The sequence below is a fragment of the Aotus nancymaae genome, unplaced genomic scaffold (assembly GCF_030222135.1).
Source record: "Aotus nancymaae isolate 86718 unplaced genomic scaffold, 86718_ANA_hifiasm-v0.15.2.pri h1tg000011l, whole genome shotgun sequence".
NCBI classification, from domain to species: domain Eukaryota; kingdom Metazoa; phylum Chordata; class Mammalia; order Primates; family Aotidae; genus Aotus; species Aotus nancymaae.
In genome coordinates, this window is record NW_026988422.1 from 1917315 (window position 1) to 1944088 (window position 26774).

Sequence of the window (26774 nt, forward strand, 5' to 3'; positions counted from 1 at the left end):
CTTCAAAGGGAGGGCTCACATAATTCATTTCACATTACCAATATGAGGTATTACTAGGAGTTCCTACTGATTTTTAGGTTCTAAATGTCCCAAAAGTATCTGAGTCTCCCATAGGACTAAAATGGAGGAGACGCCACAGCACTGCCTGTCCAGATTGCCACACAACTCTGCCCTGAAGCAGCAGGAGTTGCCCGCCCATCAGCTATATTTCACGACCACGAGAGTCCTCTCTGTCTTTTTCACAACGGGAATATTCTGCCTTTGTATGGGCATCATCCTCATAGTGTCTGCAAGGAGCACTCAGGAGATAGAGGATTGTCCTATCTTATGTTTTTAATGCAGTTCCTGAGAATTTTCAGCTTTGGCAGCATAAGTGAGAATGGTCATTTGAGAACACAGCCCCTCAGGAGCTGGATAAGACAGGAACGTCCCTCTTTCAGCTGGCTTTCACAGATGGTGACAGAGCCCTTGTAGGTGACTTTATTCATCCCTACTCCCTCTTGAGGACAGCTACTCTCATGCCAGTCAGCTCAGACACATTTGTATATAAGGGACTCACAAAGTTAGAAGCTTTCTTCCCCACACCCCCCACCCCCTACGGAGTCTTGCTCTGTCACCCAGGCTGGAGTGCAGTGGCACCCTCTCGGCTCACCGCAACCTCTGCCTCCCAGATTCAAGCGATTCTCCTGCCTCAACCTCCCTAAGTAGCTGGGACTACAGGCTCCTGCCACCACACCTGACTCATTTTTTTGTATTTTTAGTAGAGACGGGGTTTTACCATATTGACCAGGCTGATCTTGAACCCTTGACCTCCTGATCCGCCCACCTTGGCCTCCCAAAGTGCTGGGATTACAGGTGTGAGCCACCGTGCCCAGCCAACACTTTTTTTTATGCTGGCAGAGAAGAGGGCAAGTGGCTAATAGAGGCAGAAGGAGAGTCAAGGTCACATGACTGCCAGAGAACCACGAGTCATATTGATAAAAAGAGCAAAGTGTCCAAGACACAGATCTTCAATACTGCCCCACTTTGAAGCACTGTGTCTTTCCCTTTGCAAATGAACTCCCTCTGAGATCCGGGAAAGACAAGAGCCCAAGTCTTTCTGGCATCTTAAGGATATTTGGCAAAACAAAGTTCTACTCAGAATGAGAAAAGCTGATGCAAAGGGCAGACCTCTCAGGCACAAACCTTTTGCCAACTTGATTAACAAGCTGTTGGAGAATGAAAATCGCCAAAGCTGATTGGCCATGCCCATATTCAGTCTAATGAATTAAGTATATGTTTCATCCATATCAACTCTGAGCAGATATCAGGGCATCCCAGACCGCATGAGCTCCATTCTGAAAGAAGTAACCGTAGAAAGCTGATGTATTCCCTCTCCTCACATGGCTACTAGCAAAATTAAGAGGAAGGCCAAGTCTATCAACATTGGTTTAAAATTTGAGTGTTGACTGGGCATGGTGCCTCATGACTGTAATCCCAGCATTTTGGGAGGCTAAGGCAGCTGGATCACCGGAGGTCAGGAGTTCGAGACCAGCCTGGTCAATCTGGCGAAACCCCATCTCTACTAAAAATACAAATATGAGTCAGGCATGGTGGGATATGCATGTAATCCCAGCTGCTCGGGAGGCTGAGGCAGTAGAATTGCTTGAACCTGAGGGGCAGAGGTTGCAGTGAGCTGAGATCACGCCACTGCACTCCTGCCTGGGTGACAAAGCAAGACTTCATCTCAAAATAAAACAAAAGTTATAAGTGTCTGAAGGTGCCAAAGGGTTCTGTTGACTGTGCCGATAAGTAAGATGAGGAAGAGTGAATTCGTGCCCTCAATGAGCTAAGGAGAGAGTAGGTAAAATAGTATGTGGTGAGAGCAGAGAGCTTACCCTTGGCTGGCTGTTCTCTGCGTCACCACCCCCTTCCCTGCCCACTGCCCAGTACATGATAGGCACACACTGAAAGAATGGGCTAGGGTACACTACTTAATATTTTCCTCCCCACTTCCAGCTCCCAGCAGCTTATCTCCCTGGGAATTAAATGACGGCAAGTCCTCCAGTGTTATGTGTAAACTCCCACCAGGCTCCACCATGTGGCAGAGGCAAAATGGCAGGAGGAGATGAACCTTGCCTTGCTGAAGGGGATAGCAAAGGAATGGGCTTACAAGGTTGATGTCCATCTCCACAGAGTTCCTGCAATTTACTTTTCTACTCTCGTCCTCACCAATCTCTTTCCTTCTGGCTCTTCCTCCCTTCCTGTGTCACTCTTACTTCCTCCCTTGTAACCCCACCCCCCATCCACCCATTGTAGAGTGCAGCCTTCATTAAGAGGCAGCCATGCATGAGAAGGTGACCTCATGCCATCACCAACTACTGGCCACGGCCACTCTGCAAACAGAATGCTTTTATCTCATGGAAACTATGGGTATTTTCCAGCTGACTTTGTTTTTTTAGTTGCTTTAGATTGCTTCTAACACTCCACTTTTGTACTCGAAAACCAGTGTTTCATTATATTGGGTGATAATATGGAGTGCACCCTCCAGACCCATGTGATCAGGTACAGATAGCGCAGAAAAGCCTTCTGAGTTAGGCTTTCCTCTTCTCACTCAGCCCTGGGGCACAAGGAAGTGCTCTCTCTGCAGTTCGCTTCAGTTCACTTTAAACAAGAATAATTTCTGCCTCTCCAAAATTCTATGAGGAGCCGACGGTGATCTAGGCTCCATCTCATAGCTATTGACGTACCAATCCACTCAAGCAGCAAACTGTCATTACACAGACAATAGATCAGGGATAATTTTTAGATACCAACTACTGAAAAATTATTTGATCATGAAATATTTTCTTGAATTCACAAGAGGAATTCACGAAGTAGCATGTATACTACTACACTGATGTCACAGATCAATGAATTGCTACATGAAATGATGCCGATGGGCAAAATGTGGGCCCTAGAGGTTAAGCACTTAACCCAAGGTCGGAGACTGGCTGAACTAGAACCCCCATTTCTTCAGATACCACTCAGTATGTTGTCTCTCCATAAGGATACAGCCCTGTTCTTTAGTGCTTTTTATAAACTGAAATGTAGTCTACAAACAGAAAGGACGTAAATATTCTCAAAATAATAGTCCAAGCCTTGCTGTGTATTTTAAGAATGATTTAACTAAATATAAGCATCTAAGTACAGTGAAGTGTAGCATTTTCACTAAACTTCAATTCAGTGTTCACACTTCACGTCTGGGCTTCAAAACCCTTAGAAGCTTTACAAGGACGCAAAGTTCCTTCTGTCTTCCTTGTTAGTCCTCTCTCCCAAAGAATCCTAACTTCTACTAGCACCTCACCAAGGAGAAAGCCACCCTCTTGCTTCCCTGCTCCTCTGCACTCCCATAATCATTTAATCACTCCTCAACACAGTGAGGGCAAGGCAGAAGCAGCCCACGGCAGCACCCATGACAGCCCTGGGGCCCCTGCAATGAGCATTCTTGCAGATAAAGACAGCAGTACAGCCCTGAGCCCACCTGCCCGAGTCTCTCTCCCTTACCCTTCGAGCTGCATCTTCACAGAACTCAGTGCCTCAGCCAGAGCTCACAGGAGCCACCCACCCATTTGGGACATACTATCCTTCTTTTTACCCTTTTTAAGGAGTCCATAAACCATTTTTCACAGCATTTTACTTTTAAAAAACAGAATGGAACAGCATTTTAGAACCAGAATAATTTGACACATTTCAATAATCTTACATTTTGGAAACACTTATTTTTCTGTTTGGTCACTTTTAATAACTTCCTCTGGATGCCATGTAGAATAATTTGCTAGTATAAATATTTTCCATACAATAGAATGGAAAAACAGTGAAGTGATTTCCCCATAAAATTGATTAGACCCAGGCTGTAAGCCTAGTTCTCATGAGTCATTGACTAATACCTTCCTAGCAACTGACACCTCTTTATGATCCGGGGTAAAGCTTCATCACAACAGGTTATATAAATATGCAACAGAAACACCGAATGCTGGGCCAGTAGCAAAATGCTGCCAAGTCCCCAGATGAAAGACTGTAAAAGGCCCACGCCTCCCGAACATCCCCAGAAACACTGGCCCTGCACAGGGGCTGCTTCCATTCATGTCCCAGTCTCCATGCCTCTCACCCAGACAGGCAGACACTTGGGTGGACTCCAGGTTTGAACGTTAAGATATGTACCCATGTAACTTTTTAATTAATCACTGGTTTTATTCCTTGCCTGACAGATGAATTACACAAGAACATGTGCAAATTGTGCAGAACTGCGGGAAACTGCCTCTAATTTTGACAAAGAATGCACCTGCTCTATTCCCTTTTACCTTTCAGAAAAAATGATGGTGAGTGAAACTCAAGAAACTTCAGTTGACTTCACACTGATCTACTCCTATGTAACACTCGGCAGTAAGCTCATACGTTCCATCAAATGCTTTCCAAAACTGAAAATATAAAAAATAAAGCAGGATGGTGGTGGTGAATCCGAAAGACTGTTGAGTTTCTATCTTCTCCCTCCTTTTTGAGTATTATTCTCCTCCTTTGTTTCTTTGTTTCTAAGTTGCAAGATTCTTTACCTATACAACTTTGTAACATCGATCTTATCCATCAAACAGATCTTACTCTAAAGGTCAGCACAGGGACTATGTGTGAATTAACATTGAATTTAACCACTCATTTTATAGTGAGAAAACTAACGGGCTAGAGGTGAAGTGACTTGGCTAAGGTCACACAGTAGGTCGGTGTCAGGGTTCACACACTTGGGGAAGCCATCCTTGGGTCTCCCCAAGTCATTCCACGTGTGCAATTGCCTAACTGCAAACCAGACAGCCTGGCTGTCAGGCATTGTGAGAAATGCCAAAGAAATATTAAGAGAAGTCCTCACTCACATGCTGATTTAAGTCTCATGTTAGTCACGTCCTCTGAGAAGCAGCTGCCAAGACAGGGTAAGACATCCAAGCAGTTTACTGGGGAAGCCTTTGACGGGAAATGGGGAGGGAGCACGAGGAGGCTGGGGGAGCTCTGGCTTTAGAAAGGAGAAGGGAGGAGAAAAGGAAGGAGAGAGGGAAGGAGAGAAGCGGGGAATATTTTCCAGGAGATAATAAGTCTGGTTTGGAACAAGCTGAGTTGAGATGGAACCAGGGCTTTGAGGTAGAATGCTCAGTGGGCAGCTCAAGAGAAGGCCTCCCTGTGGAGCCACTTATGAAGGGGAAGGATAGGGGACCAGCTCAGTGTGGAGGATGCTGCATGGGGAAAGGTGCAGAATCCAGAAACAGAATAGGACCTTAAAGTACATTTGAGGAGTTGAAGGAAATCAAAATTGTCATTTGATTAAGTCTTGACTAACAAGTAAGACTGTGGAGGCCATGAAAAGGCTCCTCTCAGATCTGCTGCAGGGAGTGTCATTGAGGGATCCCCAGCTGCTGTGCTCTGAAATCATCGTGTGTTTGCACCAAGGCCATGATTCCACGGCACAGTAGGGACATCGAGGTAGGTTCTTTCCTGGGAGAGGGGACTTCTCTGATGGGTGCCTTTGGGGACTTCCTGTCAGCCTTGCTGAAACTTTGAGAATGTATTGCAGTCTTAGCCCTTCCTCTCTCACTCTCCTCCTCCTCTCTTACTACCCTCCTTCCTTCCTTTCTTCTCTCCTCTCTCCTTTCGTCTCGAGGGCTCAGAATGCTCAAGGTTTTGAAAAAAAAAATCCAAAAGGACTTCAGTTCCCATCTGTCAGTGTCCTTCAAAACTAAAACAGCAAATGAAGTGTTAGCAGCTGCTGACCATTCCCTTCAGGCAGAGCCTTCTCATAAAAACCCCACTAAACTACTCAGAGCAGTCACAGGGCCTTCAGCTCGGCAGTTACCATACATAACATGCGGGGAACCATGGCAATGAATCCACACAAGACTCCGTCTCAAAATAAGCAAAGAAATCCTGCACGAAGTGCCACTGAATTTAAAGAGAAGAAATACCATAAAGTAAATTGTGCCTCCAGGAGTCATCAAAAGATGGTGATCTTGGAGGTCTTGTTCAGCTAAATCTTGAACAAAGAATTATTGAAAAGAGGTCATTGGAACACCCCAGTCCCTAGTGTGCTGAATGTTCTTTGCCTGTTTATTTTGTCATTTATGTGAACATGTAACTCTAATTAAGTAGAATTCCCTTCTTAGCTTCCAAGAAAATGTATGGTAAATTCCATTCTGTGGATTTCATACTTTCTATAGTCATGGGTCAACAATAGAGGTTCCTGCTTTGGGTGAAGAAATGTAATGGGTTCTTTCAACTAAGCCTGGCTTGCCTGCGTCCTGCCAACGCTCCCTGTTGACTGTGATGCAGCCTGCTTCTTCGTGGCCCAGCATCTCCCTTTTTCAGTGTTCCAGAAATTATTCTCTTACAAGTGACTTAGCTCTTCAGCCTTTCTTGCATTCTAAAGCCGGCACATTTACCATGACTTCCCTTCCCTGTTTGCCATGGGTACCACCTCCCATTTTCCATACCCATCTTAGAGAGGATGCTCTTTAAGGTCCTTAAGAAATAAGGCCAACTTCCTTTCTAAAATGCTGTTTTTGCACAGGAAAAAGGAGTCAGTGGACTCAGGGACTTGGAATGCTTTTGTACTTTTAGCACTGAATATAGCACCTAACACATGGGAAGCACTTAATAAAAGTTAGGCTTTTATATTCACTTAATAAAAGTTAGGCTTTTATATTTTTGGATGCAGGTCTTCATTATTTCAGAGGTATGGAGTATATTAATTTTAAACAGCTACATTGGACATTTCTATATGTGCTGGTAGAAAAATCTATGAATATGTTAGTTAAATCCATATGGATATTTCCGTATGTGCTATTAGTAAAATCTGTATCAAGTCGGCCTGGAGAATTTCCAGGGCCTTAATATATTACCATAAAGGTGGAACCATGATGACAGGTTGTGGCTGGGGAGCCTTACTTACATGGCAGCATGCAGAAAGGCATCTCTCGCATGACAACGAGGCTACTTACTGCTGGGTGAAAATCACGTTCTTTCTTTTGGATCAGTGAACCATTCCACCTTTTTCTCTACAACAAATAGTTTGCCAATTCTTAAGCAAGTATTATGTGTCAGGTACTGTGTTAGATCCTAGAGATTACAAAAACAAAAATTCCCAGAGTGGGACCGCAAGGAGCTTCTAGTCTCAGGCCTTTCACATGCATAGTGTGCACATGCACCTAAATATGCTCAATGGCTTGAATTTTTAATTCTATTTCATGGATTTGCTGTAACATCATGTGATTTTTGGTGTCAATCACAACCTCTACGCAAAGCATTTTTCCTCATATTTCTGGGAAATGACAATACTTATAAAACCAAGTTTTATGTATTGAAAATATGCTTGATTATAAAAATTTTTCAAGGCAAGAATGCAGCAGCCCTTACAAAAACATGCAAAAATAGTTATTTAGTTATTCCAACAATTCTGTATAGACCAGGATTTCCCAATGTTAATTTTTTTTTTTCTTTTTCGAGACAGGATCTCACTCTGTCACCCAGGCTAGAGTGCAATAGCATGATCATAGCTCAGTGACTTTGAACTTTTGGGCTAAAAGGATCCTCTCCTCAGTCTCTGGAGTAGCTGGAACTATAGGCGCATGCCACACCAGCCTAATTTTTTTTTTCTTTTTTTGTAGAGACAGGGTTTTGCTACATTGCCCAGGCTGGTCTCAAACTCCTGGCCTCAAGTGATTCTCCTGCCTTGGCCTCCCAAAGCACTGGGATTATAGGCATGAGCCACTGTGCCCAGCCCCAACATTGATTGTTTTTTTTAATGATTTATTGGGTTTCTATTTCCCATAAATAGACTTTCAGCTCCTATCAATGTTTTTGTGCTTTTATTTTAAAATTTCCTGTATATTAGGCCAGGCACGGTGGCTTATGCCTGTAATCCCAGCACTTTGGGCGGCCAAGGCGGGCAGATCACGAGGTCAAGAGATTGAGATCATCCTTGCCAACATGGTGAAACCCCATCTCTATTAAATATACAAAAATTCAGGCATGGTGGCACATGCCTGAAGTCCCAGGTACTCTGGAGGCTGAGGCGGGAGAATCACTTGAACCTGGGAGGCAAAGGTCGCAGTGAGCTGAGATGATGCCACTGCACTCCAGCCTGGGTGACAGAGCAAGACCCCATCTCCAAAAAAAAAAATGCTGTCTATGTTTGTTAATATTCCAGTTAATTTTCCTTACTCTCCTCTTGCTTCTTGCTTTTCTCCCACGCAGGTAATGTTTATATGTGCTACAAATTGCATGGCTTCTATCAGAACCTGTATCGATATATTCGATCCAGAAGTAATAGACAACTGGCGGGCAAAGACGTGAAAGTAAGGCTCGATTTAATTTGGTATAGTCCCTTTTTCTCTTTTTAAACCAAGTGGACTTTTCAGTCTAAAAGAGGAGATGGAAAATAAACTCAAAAGCTAAGCGTTTACAAAACAGAAATGCTGATTCATTCTTGTGTAAATTGAAGGGGCTGGATATTCAGGATAACTGTTATTGAAAAGTAGCACTTTCCCTCTTTAGAGCAGTGATGATTATCCTTTCATGCACCGTTTTGATAGCAACCTTGAGTAATTAGTCTCAGCCTGGCTGAGGCTAACTACCATTGTCCTTCCTGTCATGGGGCCTTCGATCCAGACTACTTAAGGAAAGTAGGTTCTATTCGATTGAGTAAAAGCCTTTTGCTTTAATTGAACACCTTTTCAAACCTATGATTATACGTTGGTGGATGATACTCAGCGTGCTAGCAAGATAAGCTAGAATGAAACTTTTTCCATAGTGACATTGTTAATACAGTGATTTTTAGCAACCCCTCTTTTAAAAACGTATTTGGTAGTTGTGTGGATGGATTGATTCCCTGTGATAAATCATCTAGTTGTAGACTCATGATTTTTCTACTTTTCTGAATGTAAGTTATACTTCAATATTGCCGAGGCCCTGAGTGACTGTGTGGAACAAAGTACCCCCACCTCCAGCAACCCCATTAGATAGTGACACAAGTGAAAAATAAGTGGTTGCTTTTTTAAACCACTAAAATAAAATAAGTTACATGTCAATAAAAAGAGGTTCTAAAAATGTATTTCATTATAGGTTTAGCATGATATATAGCATAGCCAATAAGGTAAAGTTCTTTCTTGCAGACACTTTTGGTATGCTATATATTATTAATGAGGAAAAAACACAGAGACGCATAGACGCATACCCACACACATACACATCACCAAGACACAAAAATTTTCCAGTCTAAATAAATCAGAAACTTAGGAAAACCAGGCAGCAGTCTGTAATCTTAGTCACTGCCAATAAGTCATTGAGGGTGGGGGGGGCGGTGATTGACATTGCCAGTGATCTCACTTTTAACATTCTAAAAGTTTACCAAAAGCATTTCTCATTGCTGTATCCTCTTGCATCCAGGCTGTTGAGGACTGCACCCCATTTAAAACGTCCAACAATAAGACCCCCATTGTTCCTTGTGGTGCTATTGCCAACAGCAAGTTCAATGGTAGGTGACTTTTCCTATCTCCGTGGTGTACACTTTGATGTGTGTGTAACAAGCTAAGTGTCCAGAAATTTATTTCTGAAGCTAAGTGGCAGTTTTTTGTTTTGTTTAGTTTTAATTCTGTAAACATCATCTGGGCTAAGCCAGAGCACTGACTTACAGTATGTCATTTGCAAATAATTTCTCTCTTGCCAGAAATCTGAAGGAATAGTCAGGGAACATGAGTTAAATGGAGCTTAAGGGTATTTTTCAATAATTGACTCAACTTTGGCAGGAAAAAGAATGGTCTTGTGATTCCAGCATCCATGGCATGTAGGCATGTTGAGAGTCTGCAAAATCCCTGATTAATTTGTCAGCTGTGTCCGGTTCTGCATTTCGAAGGGTGGCAAAATTGCTAGACTGCATCTCTAACACAATTTTTAATTTCCTTATAGACACCATCATTCTTTCATACAACATTAATTCCTCTGGACAAATCAAAGTGCCAATGCTAAAAAGCGGACTTACATGGTGGACAGATAAGTATATCAAATTTCAGAATCCAAGTTTCAAGAATCTTGCTGATGACTTTAGAGGTAAGATCCATACAGTAACTCAATATACTTATTTATTTATAAAAACTTTGTTCTGTACATACAGGGAAATGTTTACGAGTCCTCCTTTACCTCCTTGTTGATTCCTTTCTGCTCTAACTCTCCGTATAATGAACATCTCCAGTGCATACCCATCAAAAACATGAATTGCTTGGTGCCCTGGTTTCTTCCAGTTTACATTAGGGAATAGACAATAGTTTAAGAATCTTATTGTTTCAGCTATAATAAGGATGAACATGTAATTTGATGTCCAAACTGGTACCCATTAGAGAGTAAAAGGGGGCACTTGAAGAGCTGTATACTTACTTAAAATTTTTATCAATCAATCAATAAATTGACATCATATTGATGGACTTATAAAATAACCCAATTAAAAATGATTTTCTTGGGAGGCCAAGACAGGCAGATCACTTGAGGTCAGGAGTTTGAGACCAGCCTGGTCAACGTGGTGAAACTCTATCTCTACTAAAAACACAAAAAATTAGATGGGTGTGGTGGTACATGCCTGTAGTCTAAGTTACCTGAGAGGTGGAGGTTGAAGTGAGCCAAGATTGTGCCACTCTACTCCAGCCTGGGTGACAGAGTGAGACTCTGTCTCAAAAAAAAAAAGAAAAAGAAAAACCAAAAAATCATTTTCAAAAATTAAAATAGCATGCACATCAAATCAACTTATAAAAAAACTACTCCAGTTATTATCTAAACATTAAAAGATGAAGCAGAGTCTAAGTACAGGAGGGTTTTCAAGATGGCTGACTAGATGTATCTAGTACTTGCCTCTTCCACAGACAGGAACCACAGAGAGTGAGTAGGTAATCACTCGGAATTTATGAGAGAACACTAGAATCAACAGAGAAGTAACGGGAGGTGTTACCAGTGGCGAATCCACAGGAGTCTGCAGCAACTTGATTGTTGCCTCCTTAGAGGGAAGAATTTGGCTGAGAGGCATAGGCAGAGGGAGAGACTGAGGAGGCAGGTTTTAAAGCAGGAGTGAAAGTTTACTCAAAAGTTGTAGTGCAGGAATGAAAGAAAGTAAAGTACACTTGGAAAAGGGCCAAGTGGGCTCCCTGAGAGATCCAAGCGCCCCATTCAGCCTTCGACTTGGGATTTATGCATGGGCGTGGTTCTGGAGTCTGCATCTCTCCTCCCTTGATTTTCCCTTGGGGTGGGCTGTCCGCTTGCACAGTGGCCTGGCAGCACTTGGGGGGCCACGCGCGCAGTGTGTTTACTAAAGTTGTGCACGTGCTCATTTAGGGCCTTTTTTCCTTACCAGTCAAGTGTTCCTAGAGGAAGTCATTTACCAGTTAAACGTCTCCATTTTGCTTCTTAGTGCCCGAGCTCGAGCCCGCTCATGCAGCTCCTGAGATTTTATTGGGAAGCTGATGAGCACCAGCTCCAGGTGTTTCCTATTGGGAGGCTGCTGTTTGCTGGCGCCAGCTGCGACCAATTATTATTTTACAGAGACAATCTGACAATCACCTGACTATCACCTGCTGGTCACCGGACATTCCCGGGTGGGGTGCCTCTCCTGCCCTGCTCTCGCCTACCTACCTACCTACTCTAGCAGATGCACCAAAAACAAGGCGGGAGGGGAAGCAAGGCTACCTGTTTGGCTGGCATCAGCTGAAAGTCTGGGGAAGCCCTTAGTGAGGGAAGAGTAAGTGAGAGACCCCCAGCAGTTCATATTCCCACTGCTGACTCCTACAGTCCTAGCCACGGGAGAGCCCCTTGACCCTCACGGGCCATGAGACTAACACAGGGAGCTCCCTGGAAACCACATGAAGGCATTACCCCAGAAAGAGAACTCATGGTGGGTCACACCAACTCCGAAGTCCTAAGCAGCTGCAGCACAGCACCATTTTGAGAGCCCAGCACATGCAGATTGCATCCTGGGCAGCAGCAGGAGCCACAGGTAGCCATCTTCCCCCAGCAGAGGGGCAGTCATGTGTTTTCAAACATCTGGAGGACAAAGAAAAACAACTCTGCCTTCATCACTAGGAAAGCTACAGCCCAACGTGAGCATTCTGTCTCCGGCCTTGGCATCACTCCACCCTGGCCCACCACAGTCAGCATCTGCATGCACCACTGGGGAGCCTGAGGGCACTGCCCAGCCTGGCTCCTACCCCTGCAATACCTGGGCACATCGTCCAGGAGCCTGGGAACCACACAGCCCAGTCCACCACTAGTGGCACATGAGCACTCCTCCCAGCATCTAAGGTTAGGCCCACTCAACCTGTTGCTACCACCACAGCTGGCACCCACCCACACATGCCACCTGCAGGTCTGGTGACTGGCTTGCCCAACCCATGGTAGCTACCACCAACATCAGTGAGGACCACTGGGATCCCAGAGAATTGTCCCACCACTACTACTGCCATTGCCCACACCACGTCTCACTGCCCAGACACTCAAGAACCCATCAATCCACCTGGCCCATCACTGCCATTCCTGGCACCCAAGCAAGCCATCTGGAGGCCCAAGAAGCAGCCTTCCTGGGCTTACTAACAGCAGTCACAGTGTACATCCTGGGGTCCAAGGACAGCCATGCTCACTTCACTGCTGCCACCACTGGGGCCCCAAAACTGGCCTACCTGGTGCCCTGGTCTCCAGCAAAACTTCACCACAGTGTCCACTAACAATCACACTCTGAGCCACAGAAGAAATCACTGACACCATGGATGCTGTTTATAGCCAAAGAAATTCAGACACTGTAACTGCCCAGCGGGTTCTTCCTGCCCTTGCATAAACAAAATTGATCTGAGGCTGGCCACACCACACAGGAAACGGAGTTATTACTCAAATCGATCTCAATGAAGGCTTCAAGGTTAGGGGTTTTTCAAAGATAGTTTGGTGGTCAAGGGAGCAACCTCCTGGTCTGGAGGCAGGGTAGTGGACATGCCGATTGGTTGGGTCAGAGTAAAATCATAGGGAATCAAACTGTCCTCTTGTGCTGTGTCAGTTCCTGGGTGAGGGCCCAGGTGCTGCCATCTAGTGGTCAGAAACGCAAAAACCTGAGACGACAGGCCAGGTGTGGTGGCTCACGCCTGCAATCCCAGCACTTTGGGAGGCCGAGGTAGATGGATCATGAGGTCAGGAGATTGAGACCATCCTGGCCATGGTGAAACCCCGTCTCTACTAAAATACAAAAAATTAGCCGGGTGTGGTGGTGCATGCCTGTAGTCCCAGCTACTCAGGAGGCTGAGACAGGAGAATTGCTTGAATTCGGGAGACAGAGGTTGCAGTGAGCCAAGATCATGCCACTGCACTCCAACCTGGCAAAAGAGCAAGACTCCGTCTCAAAAAACAAAAAACAAAACAAAACAAAAACATGAAAAGACATCTCAAAAGGCCAATCTCAGGTTCTACAATAGTGATGTTATCTGCAAAGTAACTGGGGAACTTGCTAATCTTCTGACTTCCAAATAATGGTTGGTAACTAGAATTCAAGCCCCTCTCATCCTCCTTACTTGGCAGTCTGCCATTAGTTTTATAGGAACAGTCTGATTTTGAGAAAGGACTATTATCACTTAAAACCATAAACTTCTCCCAAAGTTAGCTTGACGCATGCCCAGGAATGAGCGTAGCCAGCCAACCTGTGAGGCTAGAAGCAAGATGGAGTCAGCCATGTCAGATTTATCTTACTGTTATAATTTTGCAAAGGAGGTTTCAAAACTACGCTACTGCATGCACCCAGAACCAAAGCCAAAGTGCCCTACCCACCAACACCATAGACATATCTTTAAAAAAAAAAATCCTTCCCCATAAAAGCAAAATTTAAAAATCCGAAGACTTGACTGTTATACCAGATGCACAGATATCAATGGAAAGATACAGAAAACATGAAAAAGCAAGGAAATATGATACCTCCAGAGTAACACAATAATTCTCCAGCAACAGATCCCAATCAAAAATAAATTTGTTCAGGAATATGTTAATTTCCATGTATTTGCACAGTTTCAAGAGTTCCTCTTGGAATTTATTTCTAGTTTTATTCCACTGTGGTCCAGGAAGATACCTGGTATGATTTCAGGTTTTGTTTTGTTTTTTGTTTTTTGAGACGGAATCTCACTGTGTTGCCCAGCTGGAGTGCAGTGGCACGATCTTGGCTCACTGCAACCTCTGCCTCCTGGGTTCAAGCAATTCTCCTGCCTCAGCCTCCTGAGTAGCTGGGATTACAGGCGTGCGCCACCATGCCCGGCTAATTTTTGTATTTTTAGTAGAGGCAGGGTTTCACCATGTTGGTTCAGTTGGTCTCAAACTTCTGACCTCATGATTTGCCCTCCTTGGCCTCCCAAAGTGCTGGGATTACAAGCATGAGCCACCCCACCCAACCGTAATTTCAGTTTTTAAAAGTTTAATGAGATTTGTAGTGTGGAAGAAACAAACACAATTGATAAATTACTAGCTTGACTAACCAAGAAAAGAAGAGAGATGCTCTAAATAAGTGAAATCAGAAATGAAAAAGGAGACGTTACAACTGATACCACCAAAAAAACCAAAAAAAGCTCATCTGAGACTATTATAAACAACTAACAAACTTTTATGCTAACAAACTGGAAAACCTAGAGGAAATGAATTCCTGGAAATATACAACTTTGTTTGGACTAAGTTTCAACGAAGTTTCTAACTTACTCAAGTTTGAACTAAGTTTGAATTAGGAAAAAATAGAAAACCCGAGCAGACAAATAATGAGTAGCAACATTGAGCAAGATTGAGGAAAATCTTCCAACAAAGAAAAAGACAGGATTGGATGGATTGACTGCAATATCCTACCAAATGTATAAACAAGAAGTGATACCAATCCTACTCAAACTAGTCCTAAAAATGGAAGAGGAGGGAACTCTCTCTAACTCTCTAATTCTGCAAGGTTAGCATTATTACCCTGATAGCAAAACCAGACGAGGACACAACAACAACAAAAAAAGAAAACTACTGGTCAATATCCCTGATGAACATGGAAGCAAACATCTTCAACAAAATACCAGGCTGAAGTGCAGTGGCACAATCTCGGCTCACTGCAATCTCCACCTCCTGGGTTCAAGTGACTCTCCTGCCTCAGCCTCCTGAGTAGCTGGGATTAAAGGTGTGCATCGCCATGCCTGGCTAATTTTTGTATTTTTAGTAGAGACGGGGTTCACCATTTTAGTCCGGCTGGTCTCAAACTCCTGACCTCAGGATCTACCCGCCTTGGCCTCCCAAAGTACTTGGATTACAGGCATGAGCCACCACATCTGGTCCAGTGGCACATTAAAAAAAATAAATAAATACACCATGATTAAGTGGGATTTATGCCAGGAATGTAAGGGTGGTTCACCATATGGAAATCAATAAACATGATACATCACATAACAGAATGAAGGATAAAAGCCATATCATGATCCTAACAGATACAGAAAGAGTATTTGATATAATTCAACATTGCTTCAAGATAAAAACCCTCAATTAAATAGGCATAAAACAAACATATCTCAAATAATAAAGGCCATATATGACAAACTCACAGCTAACATCATACTGAATGGGGAACAGTGGAAACCCTTTAAGAACTGAAACAAGACAAGAATGCCCATTTTTTTTTTTAATTAGTGTATTAGTTTTTCTTTTAATATAAACATAGGAAATAAAAGCCACATAAATTGTAGCATTCTTTTCAAAATAAAACTGCAATCAAAACTTGAATTTCCAAGCTCTGAACTCCATAAACAATTTTTTTTGAGGTGGTAGACTGTAATATTTTTATACCATTATTTATCATTTGTGTGTCCATCCTTTAAAAATGATGGAAACTGTAGCACAATATGATGTGAAGCACTGCTATATTAGAGGAAGTATTCCTGGCCCAGAAATGCTTTGTTTATAAGCAAGATTCCTGGGATTATATTTGAGAAAGTAGGAGAAATAGATTTCACACCATTGAGAACACTAATCTCTTTTTAGTACTTCAAATTTAGGTGACACTGTTATCAGTCTCCTAAAATTATTTGCTCCTTGCCTTTTAAAGCCTGAAGTAAGAGTTCCTAAGGCTTATGTAAGTTATTTCTTAAACAGCAGGACTTAATAGGACACCTACGGCTTGGTAACGTGTAGGATGATTAGGGTCCAATTCCTTTTTTTACATGTTAATTAACACTGCTCTTCAAAATCTTCCTTTACGTTAAAGAAACTTCACGGATCAAAGCATATAGAGCGCAGCCCTGCAAGTAACTTACTTTAAAAAAGAGGAGGGATGCCCACTTCTACCTCTGTATTCAACACAGTACTGGAAGTCTTAACCAGAGCAATTATGCAAGAGAAAGGAATAAAAGGCATTCAAATTGGAGGTAGTCAAATTAACTCTGTTCGCAGATTACATGATCTTATATGTAGAAAAATCAAAATACTTCACCAAAAAACACTAATGGTTTTTGCATGTTCATCATTGGTTTTTGTACGTTGATTTTGTATCCTGCAACTTTACTGAATTTGTTTATCACATTTGTTTATCAAATTCACTAAAGTTGAAGGATACAAAATCAACATACAAAACCAATAGTATTTCTGTACATGAATAATGAAATCGCTGAAAAAGAAAGCAAGAAGGCAAGGCCATTTACAATAGCTACAAAAATAAAATACCTAAGAATAAATTTAACTAAAAAAGTGAAAGATTTCTGTAAGAAAAACTATAAAACACTGGTGAAATAGATTAAAGAGGACAAAACAAGTGGAAAGACATTCCACGCTCATGGATCAGAAAATTAATATTGTTAAAATGACCATAGAGCCCAAAGCAATGTATAGATTCAATGCAATTCCTATCGAAATGCCAGTGTGTTTTTTACAGAAATAGAAAAACCTATCCTAAAATTCATATGGATTAAAAAAAGAACCAGAATAGCCAAAGGAATTCTGAACAAAGAGAACAAAGCTGAAAGCATCACACTACCAGACGTCAAATTGTAAGTCCACAGTAACCAAGGCAGCATGATATTGGTATAAAAATAAACACATGGACCAATGGAAAAGACTAGAGAACCCAGAAATAAATCCACATATGTACAGCCAACTGATCTCTGACAAAGCCATCAAGAACATACACTGGGGAAAGAACACCCTCTTCAATAAATGCTGCTGGGGAAACTAGCTCGCCATGTACAGAAAAATGAAAGTAGACCACTATCTCTCACTTATACAAAAATCAACTTGAGATAGATTAAGAACTTAAACAGAAGGCCTGAAACCATAAAACAGAAGAATAGGGAAAACTTTTCAGGACACTGTTCTAGGAAAAGATTTTATGGTTAAGACCTCAAATGCACAGCAACAAAAACAAAAATAGACAAATGAAACCATATTAAACAAAAAACCTTCTGCACAGCAAAATAAACAATCAACTGAGTAAAGAGAAAACCTCTTGAATGACAGAAAATATTTGCAAACTACTTATCCAACAGGAGATCAATATCTAGAATCTAAAAGAAACTCAAACAACAGTAAAAACAAAACAAAACATCCCATTTTTAAATGGGCAAAGGATACAAATAGACATTTCTCAAAAGAAGACATACAAATAGCCAACAGGTATACGAGAAAATGCTCAACATCACTAATCATCAGGGAAATGCAAATCAAAACCACAAAAAGGTATCATCTTATCCCAATTAGAATGCCCATTATTAAAAAGAAAAAAAAAACAGATGTTGGTAAGGATGTAGAGAAAATACACTGTTGGTGGGAATGTAAATTAGTACAGCCACTATGGAAAACAGTATGGAGATTTCCCAAAAAGCTAAAAATAGAATTGATCCAGCAATCCCACTATTGGATATTTTGCCAAAGGAAAAGAAATCAATATATCAAAATGATAAATGTACTCCCATGTTTATTGCAGCACTATTCGCAGTAGCAAAGATAAGGATTCAGCCTAAGCGTTCATTAACAGGCCATATATGGCCTGTTAACAGATGAATGGATAAAGAAAATGTGGTATATTTACATAATGGAATACTATTTGAACGTAAAAAAGAATGAAATCATTTCATTTGCAGCAACATGAATGGAATTCAAGGTCATTATGTTAAGTGAAATAACTGAGGCACAGAAAGATTGCTCTCATTCATACTTAGGAGCTAAAAAAGTTGCTCACAGGAAGGTAGAGAGTAGAATGATCAATACCAGAGACTGGGAAGGGTGTATGGGTGGAGGGAAAGGTGATGAAAATAGGTTAGTTAACAGGTATAAACATACCGTTAGATAGAAGAAACAAGTTCCAACATTTGATAGCAAAGTAGGGCAATTACAGTTAATAACAATGTGTTTTTCAAAATAGCTAGAAGAGAGGACTTGAGAAATGTATCCGGCATACAGAAATGATAAATACTTGGGTGATAGACCTCCTAAATACCCTGACTTGATCATCACACATTCTACGCATGTAACAAAATCTCACATGCACCTCATAAATATGTACAAATATATCAAAAACAAAGGTAAATCTTTTTTTATTTTTTATGTTTAGTTATCAGCTCTTACACAGAAAAAGATAAATTTTTAAAAATTAAAAAAATAAAAGTAAATCTAAAAAAGGGATAACAAGCAGAATAATTATTCTTCATACATACTTATATGCTTTGGTGAGTTTCTTGGCCATATCTGTCTTCATTACATACCTGTGTATTTTTCTAATGAATTTATTTTTTTTTACAAAGGCCTTGTTAGTTTTTTCACAAAACTGTCTGTAACCTTTTTTTTTTGTTGCCCAGGTTGAAGTGCAGTGGTTCAATGACAACTCACTGCAGCCTTGACCTCCTAAGCTCAAGCTATCCTCCCACTCAGCCACCCCAAGCAGCTTGGACTACAGGAGTATGCCACCACACCCAGCTAATTATTTTTTTTAAGACAGAGCCTTGCTCTGTTGTCCAGGCTAGAGTGCAGTGACGTGATCTTGGCTCACTGCAACCTCCACCTCCCAGGTTCAAACAATTCTCCTGTCTTAGCCTCCTGAGTAACTGGGACTACAGGCAGATGCCACCACGCCCGGCTATTTTTTGTATTTTTGGTAGAAAAAGGTTTCACCATATTGGTCAGGCTGGTCTTGAATTCCTAACTTCAGGTGATCCACCTGCCTCACCCTCCCAAAGTGCTGAAATTATAGGCGTGAGCCACTGCGCCCAGACCCCACCCAAGTAATTTCTAAATTTTTTGTAGAGACAAGGTCTCACTACGTTAACAAGGCTAGTCTTGAACTCCTGGCCTCAAATAATCCTTCTGAGACAAGGATTTTAAATAAATAAATAAATAAAATAAGCAATCCTCTTGCTTCAGCCTCTCAAAGTGCTGGGATTAGTCATGAGCCACCATGCCTGGCCTGTAATCTTTTTTAAAGTTTCATTTTATGGTTAATCAATTGGAAATTGTTTACTTTTCAGCTGATTCTTTTCTTTGACCCTGACTTCTTTTATTGGGAAAATATTCCATAGTGCTGAGGTATCGATTATGCTTTATAGACAATTTTACTAAATGGAAGATATTCTCAATTCTAATTTTTTTATATTGAAATATGTTACTATTTTAACCCAAATATTGACATAGGCACTGTCTTTTTTACTTCACATAAGTTTTTTTCTCATTTTTGTTCTTTTGAGTGCACCATGAAATTTAGCTAAAATCCTACACCTTCCCAATATCATATCATTCTGGCACAGAAAATTTTGTCCAGTTAAAAGTACAGCCAAGGCCTGGCGCGGTGGCTCACACCTATAATCCCAGCACTTTGGGAGGCCGAGGCGGGTGGATCACGAGGTCAAGAGATCAAGACCATCCTGGTCAACATGGTGAAACCCCGTCTCTACTAAAAATACAAAAATTAGCTGGGCATGGTGGCGCGTGCCTGTAATCCCAGCTACTCAGGAGGCTGAGGCAGGAGAATTGCCTGAACCCAGGACGTGGAGGTTGCGGTGAGCCTAGATCACGCCATTGCACTCCCCTGGGTAACAAGAGCGAAACTCCGTCTCAAAAAAAAAAAAAAAAAAGAGTACAGCCAAGTGCAGTGGCTCTTGTCTATAATCCCAACACTGTGGGTGGCCAAGGCAGTAGGATTATTTGAATCCAGAAGTTTGATACTGGCCTGGGAAACATCGTAAGATCCTGTTTCTAAAAAAAAAAATAAGTAAATAAATAAATAAGAGCCCTATCAAAAAAGTCTTCACATATGTTGAGATATTCCAAAGCATAATTACAGAATTTTAAAATTAAATCTTATACATATTTTGAACTCCCGCTATGTAATATATTCAATTTTCACTTGCCCTAATAGGGGTACATTTCAAAGTCTTCTTATTTGCAAGCTTGGTTTTCAATAATTACAATTCTCTAAATCTTCAAAAACTAGAGTTTTTGGTATTCCGTATTTCAGATACTTTGTTTAAAGATTTTCTTTTTTCTTTTTCTTTCTTTTTTTTTTTTTGGAGATGGAGTCTCATACTGTCAGCTGGGCTGGAGTGCAGTGGCATGCTTTCAGCTCATTGCAACCTCTGACTCCCGGGAGCAAGTGATTCCCCTGCCTCAGCCTCCGAGTAGTTGGGATTCCAGGTGCCTGCCACCATGTTCAGCTAATTTTTTGTATTTTTAGTAGAGACGGGGTTTCACTATGTTGGCCAGGCTGGTCTCAAACTCCTGACCTCGTGATCTGCCTGCCTCAGCCTCCCAAAGTACTAGGATTACAGGCATAAGCCACTGTGCCAGATTTTCAACTATTTAAAATGCAACCAAAGTTAGAGGGCTTATTTACAGAAAAATTTCAAGGTTATGGTAGAACACATGGTTTGATATAGAAAAAAGTTATTTAAAGGCTCAAACCCTTCTGAAATTCTGTCTGGTTGATGATGTCCAACAAAGGGAGACCACACATACTACCACACTGAAGTATGTGTTTAATTTAACACGTGTCATTCTAAAAATTTTGCAATGGGAAGTTCAGTTTTTCTAACTGTGAATATATAAGAATACTTAAATTTGTACAACTACAGCTCTGCTTTTGATTAACAAAATATTGTAGCTTATTTGGATACAATTGTGAATTATGTATGTACCATGGCTAATTTTAAGTACATTTCTTCTCTGTCAATTTCTTAATTTACTAAGAGCATTTGTTGTGCTCCACCAAATTTGCAGTTATGTTATCATTACAGAACCAAACAATTTAAACCTGATTGTTGGATTTTGTTTCGGGGGGCTTTTGATTATTGTTTTTTGGTTTTTTGAGCAGAGTGTCTCTCTGTCGCCCAGGCTAGAGTGCAGTGGCACAATCCTGGTTCACTGCAAGCCACCTACCTGGCTCAAGCTATCCTCCCACCTGTACCTTCTGAGTAGTTGGGACTACAGGTGTGCACCACCACACCCAGTAACTTTTTTGTTTTTTTGTAAAGATGGGGTTTCACCATGTTGCCCAGCCTGGTATTAAACTCTTGGGCTCAAGTGATCCACCCTCCTTGGCCTCCCAAAGTGCTGGGATTACAGGTGTGAGCACCACACCTGGCCAATTGTTGAATTTTGTAACTGAACTTACAGTAACATTTATAATAATGTCAGAGTGTTCATCTTCAAAGATTGAACTTCTAAAAGGTTTGTTTTGATTTCATGAGGAATCAAATCCACAAAAATAAAATCATTACTATAATTAACTTTTTTGATTTTTCTATTTGAAGTATCTGAATACATTCATATAAAATTGACCTCATTTAACTATTTACAAATTATTTTTGCACTAAGCCAACACATTAAAAGCTGCTCTTTGATTACAAAAAACAACAACAACTTGTAGCTAAGCACAGCTGTGCACACCTGTAATCTCAGCTCTTGAGAGGGAGGCTGAGGAGGAGGGTCACTTGAGCCCAGGAGTTCCAGTCCAGTCCAGGGCAACATAGCAACACCCCATCTCTAAACAAACAAAACAAAAACAAAATGTAATAAAAAAGTGAAACTAGAAGGAAATTCATTTGATCTAAATGAAAAGTCATGCTCACACAATGATATATAAGTGGACCTTCTGTAGATTGTTGTCTTTGGACACAATCTTTAAAAACTAACCATCAATTTTTGAAGTAGATTCTGATGTTCTTCAGGAGATGTATATCTTTTGATTTTCACATGGTCATTTGAGACCATGGTACCCATGAGGGTGGTAAATATCAACCAACATTGCAAAAGTATCACATTCAATCATCTTAAAAAAACTGTACTGAACTTTACATGAAATAAATGTTTTCCATTTTTTAGCTCTTCACAGCTAAAATGAATTATTAAGCAAATAAGAAACTGATAACAAACAATGCAATAGTTATATAGTCACATCATATAATAAGTAACAAGGCCGGGTGCAGTGGCTTACGCCTGTAATCCTAGCACTTTAGGAGGCTGAGGCATGTGGATCACCTGAGGTCAGGGTTTGAGACCAGCCTGGCCAACATGGCGAAACCCCATCTCTGCTAAAAAGACAAAAATTGGCTGGATGTGGTGGCAGGCACCTATAATCCCAGCTCTTCCACCCGGGGGGTGGAGGTTGGAGTGAGCCAAGATCATGCCACTTCACTCCAGTCTGGGTGAAAGAGTGAAACTTCATCTCAAAAAAATAAATTAAATAAATAAAAATAAAATAAAGTAACAAAATCACTGTCGCAAGAGAGTTCAAACTACTCTCAGCAGCACTGCTCAGCATCTAGTTCCCACATATGCATCATGTACCCATAACCTAACCCATAATTTCCCACGTTTCTCACTGACCCTGTTGATTTGCAGCCTGGAAGTTTCACACATCCTACAGGCTAACACAGAAAGAAACTATTGCCTAACTGGCTGGAATGCTTAACAGCTGGCATGGGTTACAGGGATATGTTTTATTATGTTTTGACTGGAAGGGTCTCTGGTTGACTTTCATATATAATCACATGTAAAAGTAAGCAGTCCATTCACTGCACATGAACATATCACACACTACTAGCTAAGATTATGGCTGGATGCTGGAAGGATGAAATTACATGTACCTTGTGTGGGATACATGCTACATCAGATGAGATCATGAACAACAGACATAAACTGGGACTTTGCTAGGCAAACTGAGATATACGGTCACTGTATCTGTAACTGAGTTGCTGTTTTCAAAAGGGACTTGGCAACATTCTGTGGCACTTTCTTACCACATAACCACAGGACATACACAGAGCCCTAGCTTTCTCTCATCTCCTGCTGCACTTTGTTCTTACCTCTATTCTAAGAGGTGCCACATTATACTCTAATTATCTGTTTATATACCTGTCATGCCCACAGCCTGTAAATTGTTGAAGAAGACGGGTCTCTTGGTTTTGTATACCTAGTGCTAGTGACAATTAAGACATGCTTAGGAACATAGAATCAGGGCATCTAGAATCTATAGTACAAAGAAAAAATAATAATTTTTATTTAAAAAAAAGAAATGCTTATAGCTGAATAAATGGATCAATACAAATGACCCAAATGAACTTAGAAAATGAAGTTGATGTCTCTTAGACCATACTTTTCATACTCTCTGAAGACATGGGATGGGATAGCAGTAGGAATGGGTAGGTCAGAACATGCTTGAACCTGCATTTTTTCTTTTTTGAGATGGAGTCTCACTATGTTGCCAGGCTGGAGTGTATGATCTCAGCTCACTGCAACCTTCACCTCCTGGGTGCAAGCGATTCCCCTGCATCAGCTTCCCGAGTAGTTGGTACTACAGGCGCGGGCCACCATGCTCAGCTAATTTTTTGTACTTTCAGTAGAGATGGGGTTTCATCATGTTGGTCAGGATGGTCGCAATCTCCTGACCTCATGATCTGCCCACCTCGGCCTCCCAAAGTGCTGGGATTACAGGGGTGAGCCACTGCACTTGGCCTGAAACTGCATTTTTAACAAGCCCCTTGGGTGATTCTGATGTCAGTGGCTCATAAGACACACTGCCTTCAGTCATGAGCTCAGCCCAAAGTATCTCTGGTGAAGTCTATAGCGCAGACACCAAAGGCAATTTCAATTTTGATCAAAATTCTTCTAACAACAGTGATTGAAGTCTTGGGAAGAGCCAAAATAAGTGGGCTCTATAATATTTACAGAAGAAGATGCTCCAGCGGAGGATTATTTCCCAAGGGAATAGAAGTGTACAAACATATGTCAGCAGATGAACCCAACCACACTCCACAGATGCTTTTACAGCCACCACAGTCCATGCTTAGAAACAGGTCTGGGTTTCTTTTAGGAGAACATAGTTTAGTCAGCAGAGTTGAGAAAGAGTGGCTCCCTATTTAGCATTCTAGCTTCCTACAAATAGTAGAACTGGCTTTATGGAAGTAAAAATTTCATTAAGCAATCTACTCTTTATGACTAGCTCTTTACAATTCTGTATGTTTTTTTGACATCAGATTGAATTGGAATCTTTCATTCCTTTATCAAGCATTTACTTAATACCTACTACGGGCGAGGCACTGGACTCAATGCTAATGAAAACACAGATGAGGATGCCACTGTTCTCGAGTATCCTGTAGAGTGGGAGAGACAAACGTGCCTCCTGTTGTAAAGTGGGAAGTGTGAGAATGTCGGTAAACTCAACAGGCTCCTCTCCTGGAACCACCCTCCACCCTGTGCTTCCAACATTTCTGCAGCTCCCAAACCTACCAGGCTTCCTGGCTTGAGAACAGGCTCACAATGCCTTTGCTTTCCACCTCCTCCCACTTAACCAATTTATCTTCTTTCCTTCCAGCTTCAGCTCTTAGATGGAGTGCTGCAGTAACCCAATCTACATAAGCCAATCTTCATGCCATGATTATTTCCTTAGAATACATTCCCAGAAATAGAATTTCTGGGCCAAAATGTAGGCAAAATATTAAAGCATTAAATGCAGCCTCCTAGATTGCCAAAGAAGTTAATGCACCTATCTGCTCTGTACAAGAGTTCTCATTTCTATTGCCTTTTCAATGGTTGTCACTTTTTTTGTTAAATATTAACCAATTTTTAGATGAAAATGGTATCTTGGTTTAATTTGCACTCCTTAGATTACTAGTAATATTAAATAAAATAAGGATATTTCCCAATAAAAGTTTTTAAAAACATATACCCTATGTTTATGACTGAATGCAACCACCATGATTATTTTGTTCTGTTTTTTAAATGCTTTATATGCATTGAATGTAGCTGAAGACACAGTATGCTTATAATTTGATAGTCTGCTCTTCTTTTTTTTTTTTCTTTTTTAAGACAGAGTCTTACTCACTGTATCTCCTAGGCTGGAGTGCAATGGTGTGATCTCAGCTCACTACAACCTTCACCTCCCAGGTTCAAGCAATTTTCCTGCCTCAGCCTCCCAAGTAGCTGGGATTATAGGAATGCACCACCATGCCCAGCTAAGTTTTGTATTTTTTGTAGAAACAGGGTTTCACCACATTGGCCAGGCTGGTCTTGAACTCCTGACCTCAAGTGATCCACCCACCTGGGCCTCCCAAAGTGTTGGGATTACAGGCATGAGCCACTGCACCCGGTTAATCTTCTGCTCTTTTTTAACTTTATGAAAATATCATGATCATTTCCTTAGAATCTTTAAAGCCATTGTTTTTCACGGTTGTACACTAAGATAACACACACACACACTGTTTTAAAAAAGTGTAATTTCTATTTCTATTTCCTCAAGAATGCAGAGGTTCTTTCATTCTCTACATTCTAAGGAAAACAGAAGAAGATAGCTGATTTTTTTCTCTATCATATCCCTTATTTTCTTCCCACAGGAACCACAAAGCCCCCAGACTGGCCCAACCCTATCTATGAGTTGGATAAAAAGGATCCAAGAAACAATGGCTTCCTCAGTGAAGACTTCATCGTGTGGATGCGGGCAGCTGCCTTTCCCACTTTCAAAAAATGTATGATCGACTCAAACACACCATTTTATAGAAGGCTTGTCTGCTGGTAATTATAGTTTCAACATAACCTATAATATCCTTTTATACCCCTTTTCTTTCTGGAGTTAGAAAACCTGGCTGTTGGTTGTTGAGTTATCTCATTCTATGCTTTTCTATTTTCCAGTCAAATCTGTATACAAAAAGAAAAAAAAAAATACATGAGGGATGATAAAATTCTCCTAGTCCTTCTCCATGGGACTGACAGATTAACAACAGAAAAGCATATGAAATTTATGCTTTTACATTTACATGTGAGCCCTTACAAGAAAAATGGAGACCCAAAGAAGTAACTAAAGTCTAAGTGCTCATACTAGGTTGAACAAAGAATGGCAATTGTAGAAATGTAACTAGGAAGACAAAGGTTAGTTTAGCAAGGTTTTTTTTTATAGATTTGTCTTAATCTCAACGCTCTGTCTCTGGTGATAAGCATGTTTCTTTTCAGCTAGGCACAGTGGCTTGTGCCTGTAAACCCAACACTTTGGGAGGTCAAGGTGGGAGGACTGCTTGAGCCCAGGAGTTCAAGACCAGCCCAGGCAACATAGTAAGATCCCTGTCTTTATAAAACAATTTTGTAAAATGAGCTGGGTGTGGTGGCACACACCTGTGGTCCCAGCTACTTGGGAGGCTGAGGTGGGAGGATCACTAGAGTCTTGGAGGTTGAGGCTGCAGGAATTGCACCACTGCACTCCAACTTAGGCAACAGAGCCAGGCTCTGTCTCAAAA

General features: G+C 41.3%; 1 protein-coding gene and 1 long non-coding RNA gene across 9 annotated transcripts in view; one reads left to right on the plus strand and one right to left on the minus strand.

Annotated features, from left to right (window-relative positions):
* LOC105734264 (uncharacterized) overlaps positions 1–26774 on the minus strand; it is a 146382-nt gene that overhangs the window by 71535 nt on the left and 48073 nt on the right. The gene's annotated exons all lie outside the window — the stretch shown is intronic.
* Positions 122–26121, plus strand: LOC105734428 (cell cycle control protein 50C-like). The gene is made up of 7 exons (XM_064374553.1): positions 122–314; positions 4231–4340; position 4744; positions 8251–8351; positions 9442–9529; positions 9961–10101; positions 25881–26121. The coding sequence occupies exons 1-7, from the start codon at positions 122–124 to the stop codon at positions 26060–26062; spliced, it is 816 nt and encodes a 271-aa protein (XP_064230623.1). The 3' UTR covers positions 26063–26121.

Excerpts from the sequence above, each read along its gene's own strand:
- LOC105734428 (XM_064374553.1), top strand. The coding sequence starts at position 122 with ATGGAGGAGACGCCACAGCACTGCCTGTCCAGATTGCCACACAACTCT. Across the intron at positions 9,530-9,960 it reads TGCCAACAGCAAGTTCAATG|ACACCATCATTCTTTCATAC; the intron begins GTAGGTGACTTT and ends ATTTCCTTATAG. Across the intron at positions 10,102-25,880 it reads TCTTGCTGATGACTTTAGAG|GAACCACAAAGCCCCCAGAC; the intron begins GTAAGATCCATA and ends TTCTTCCCACAG.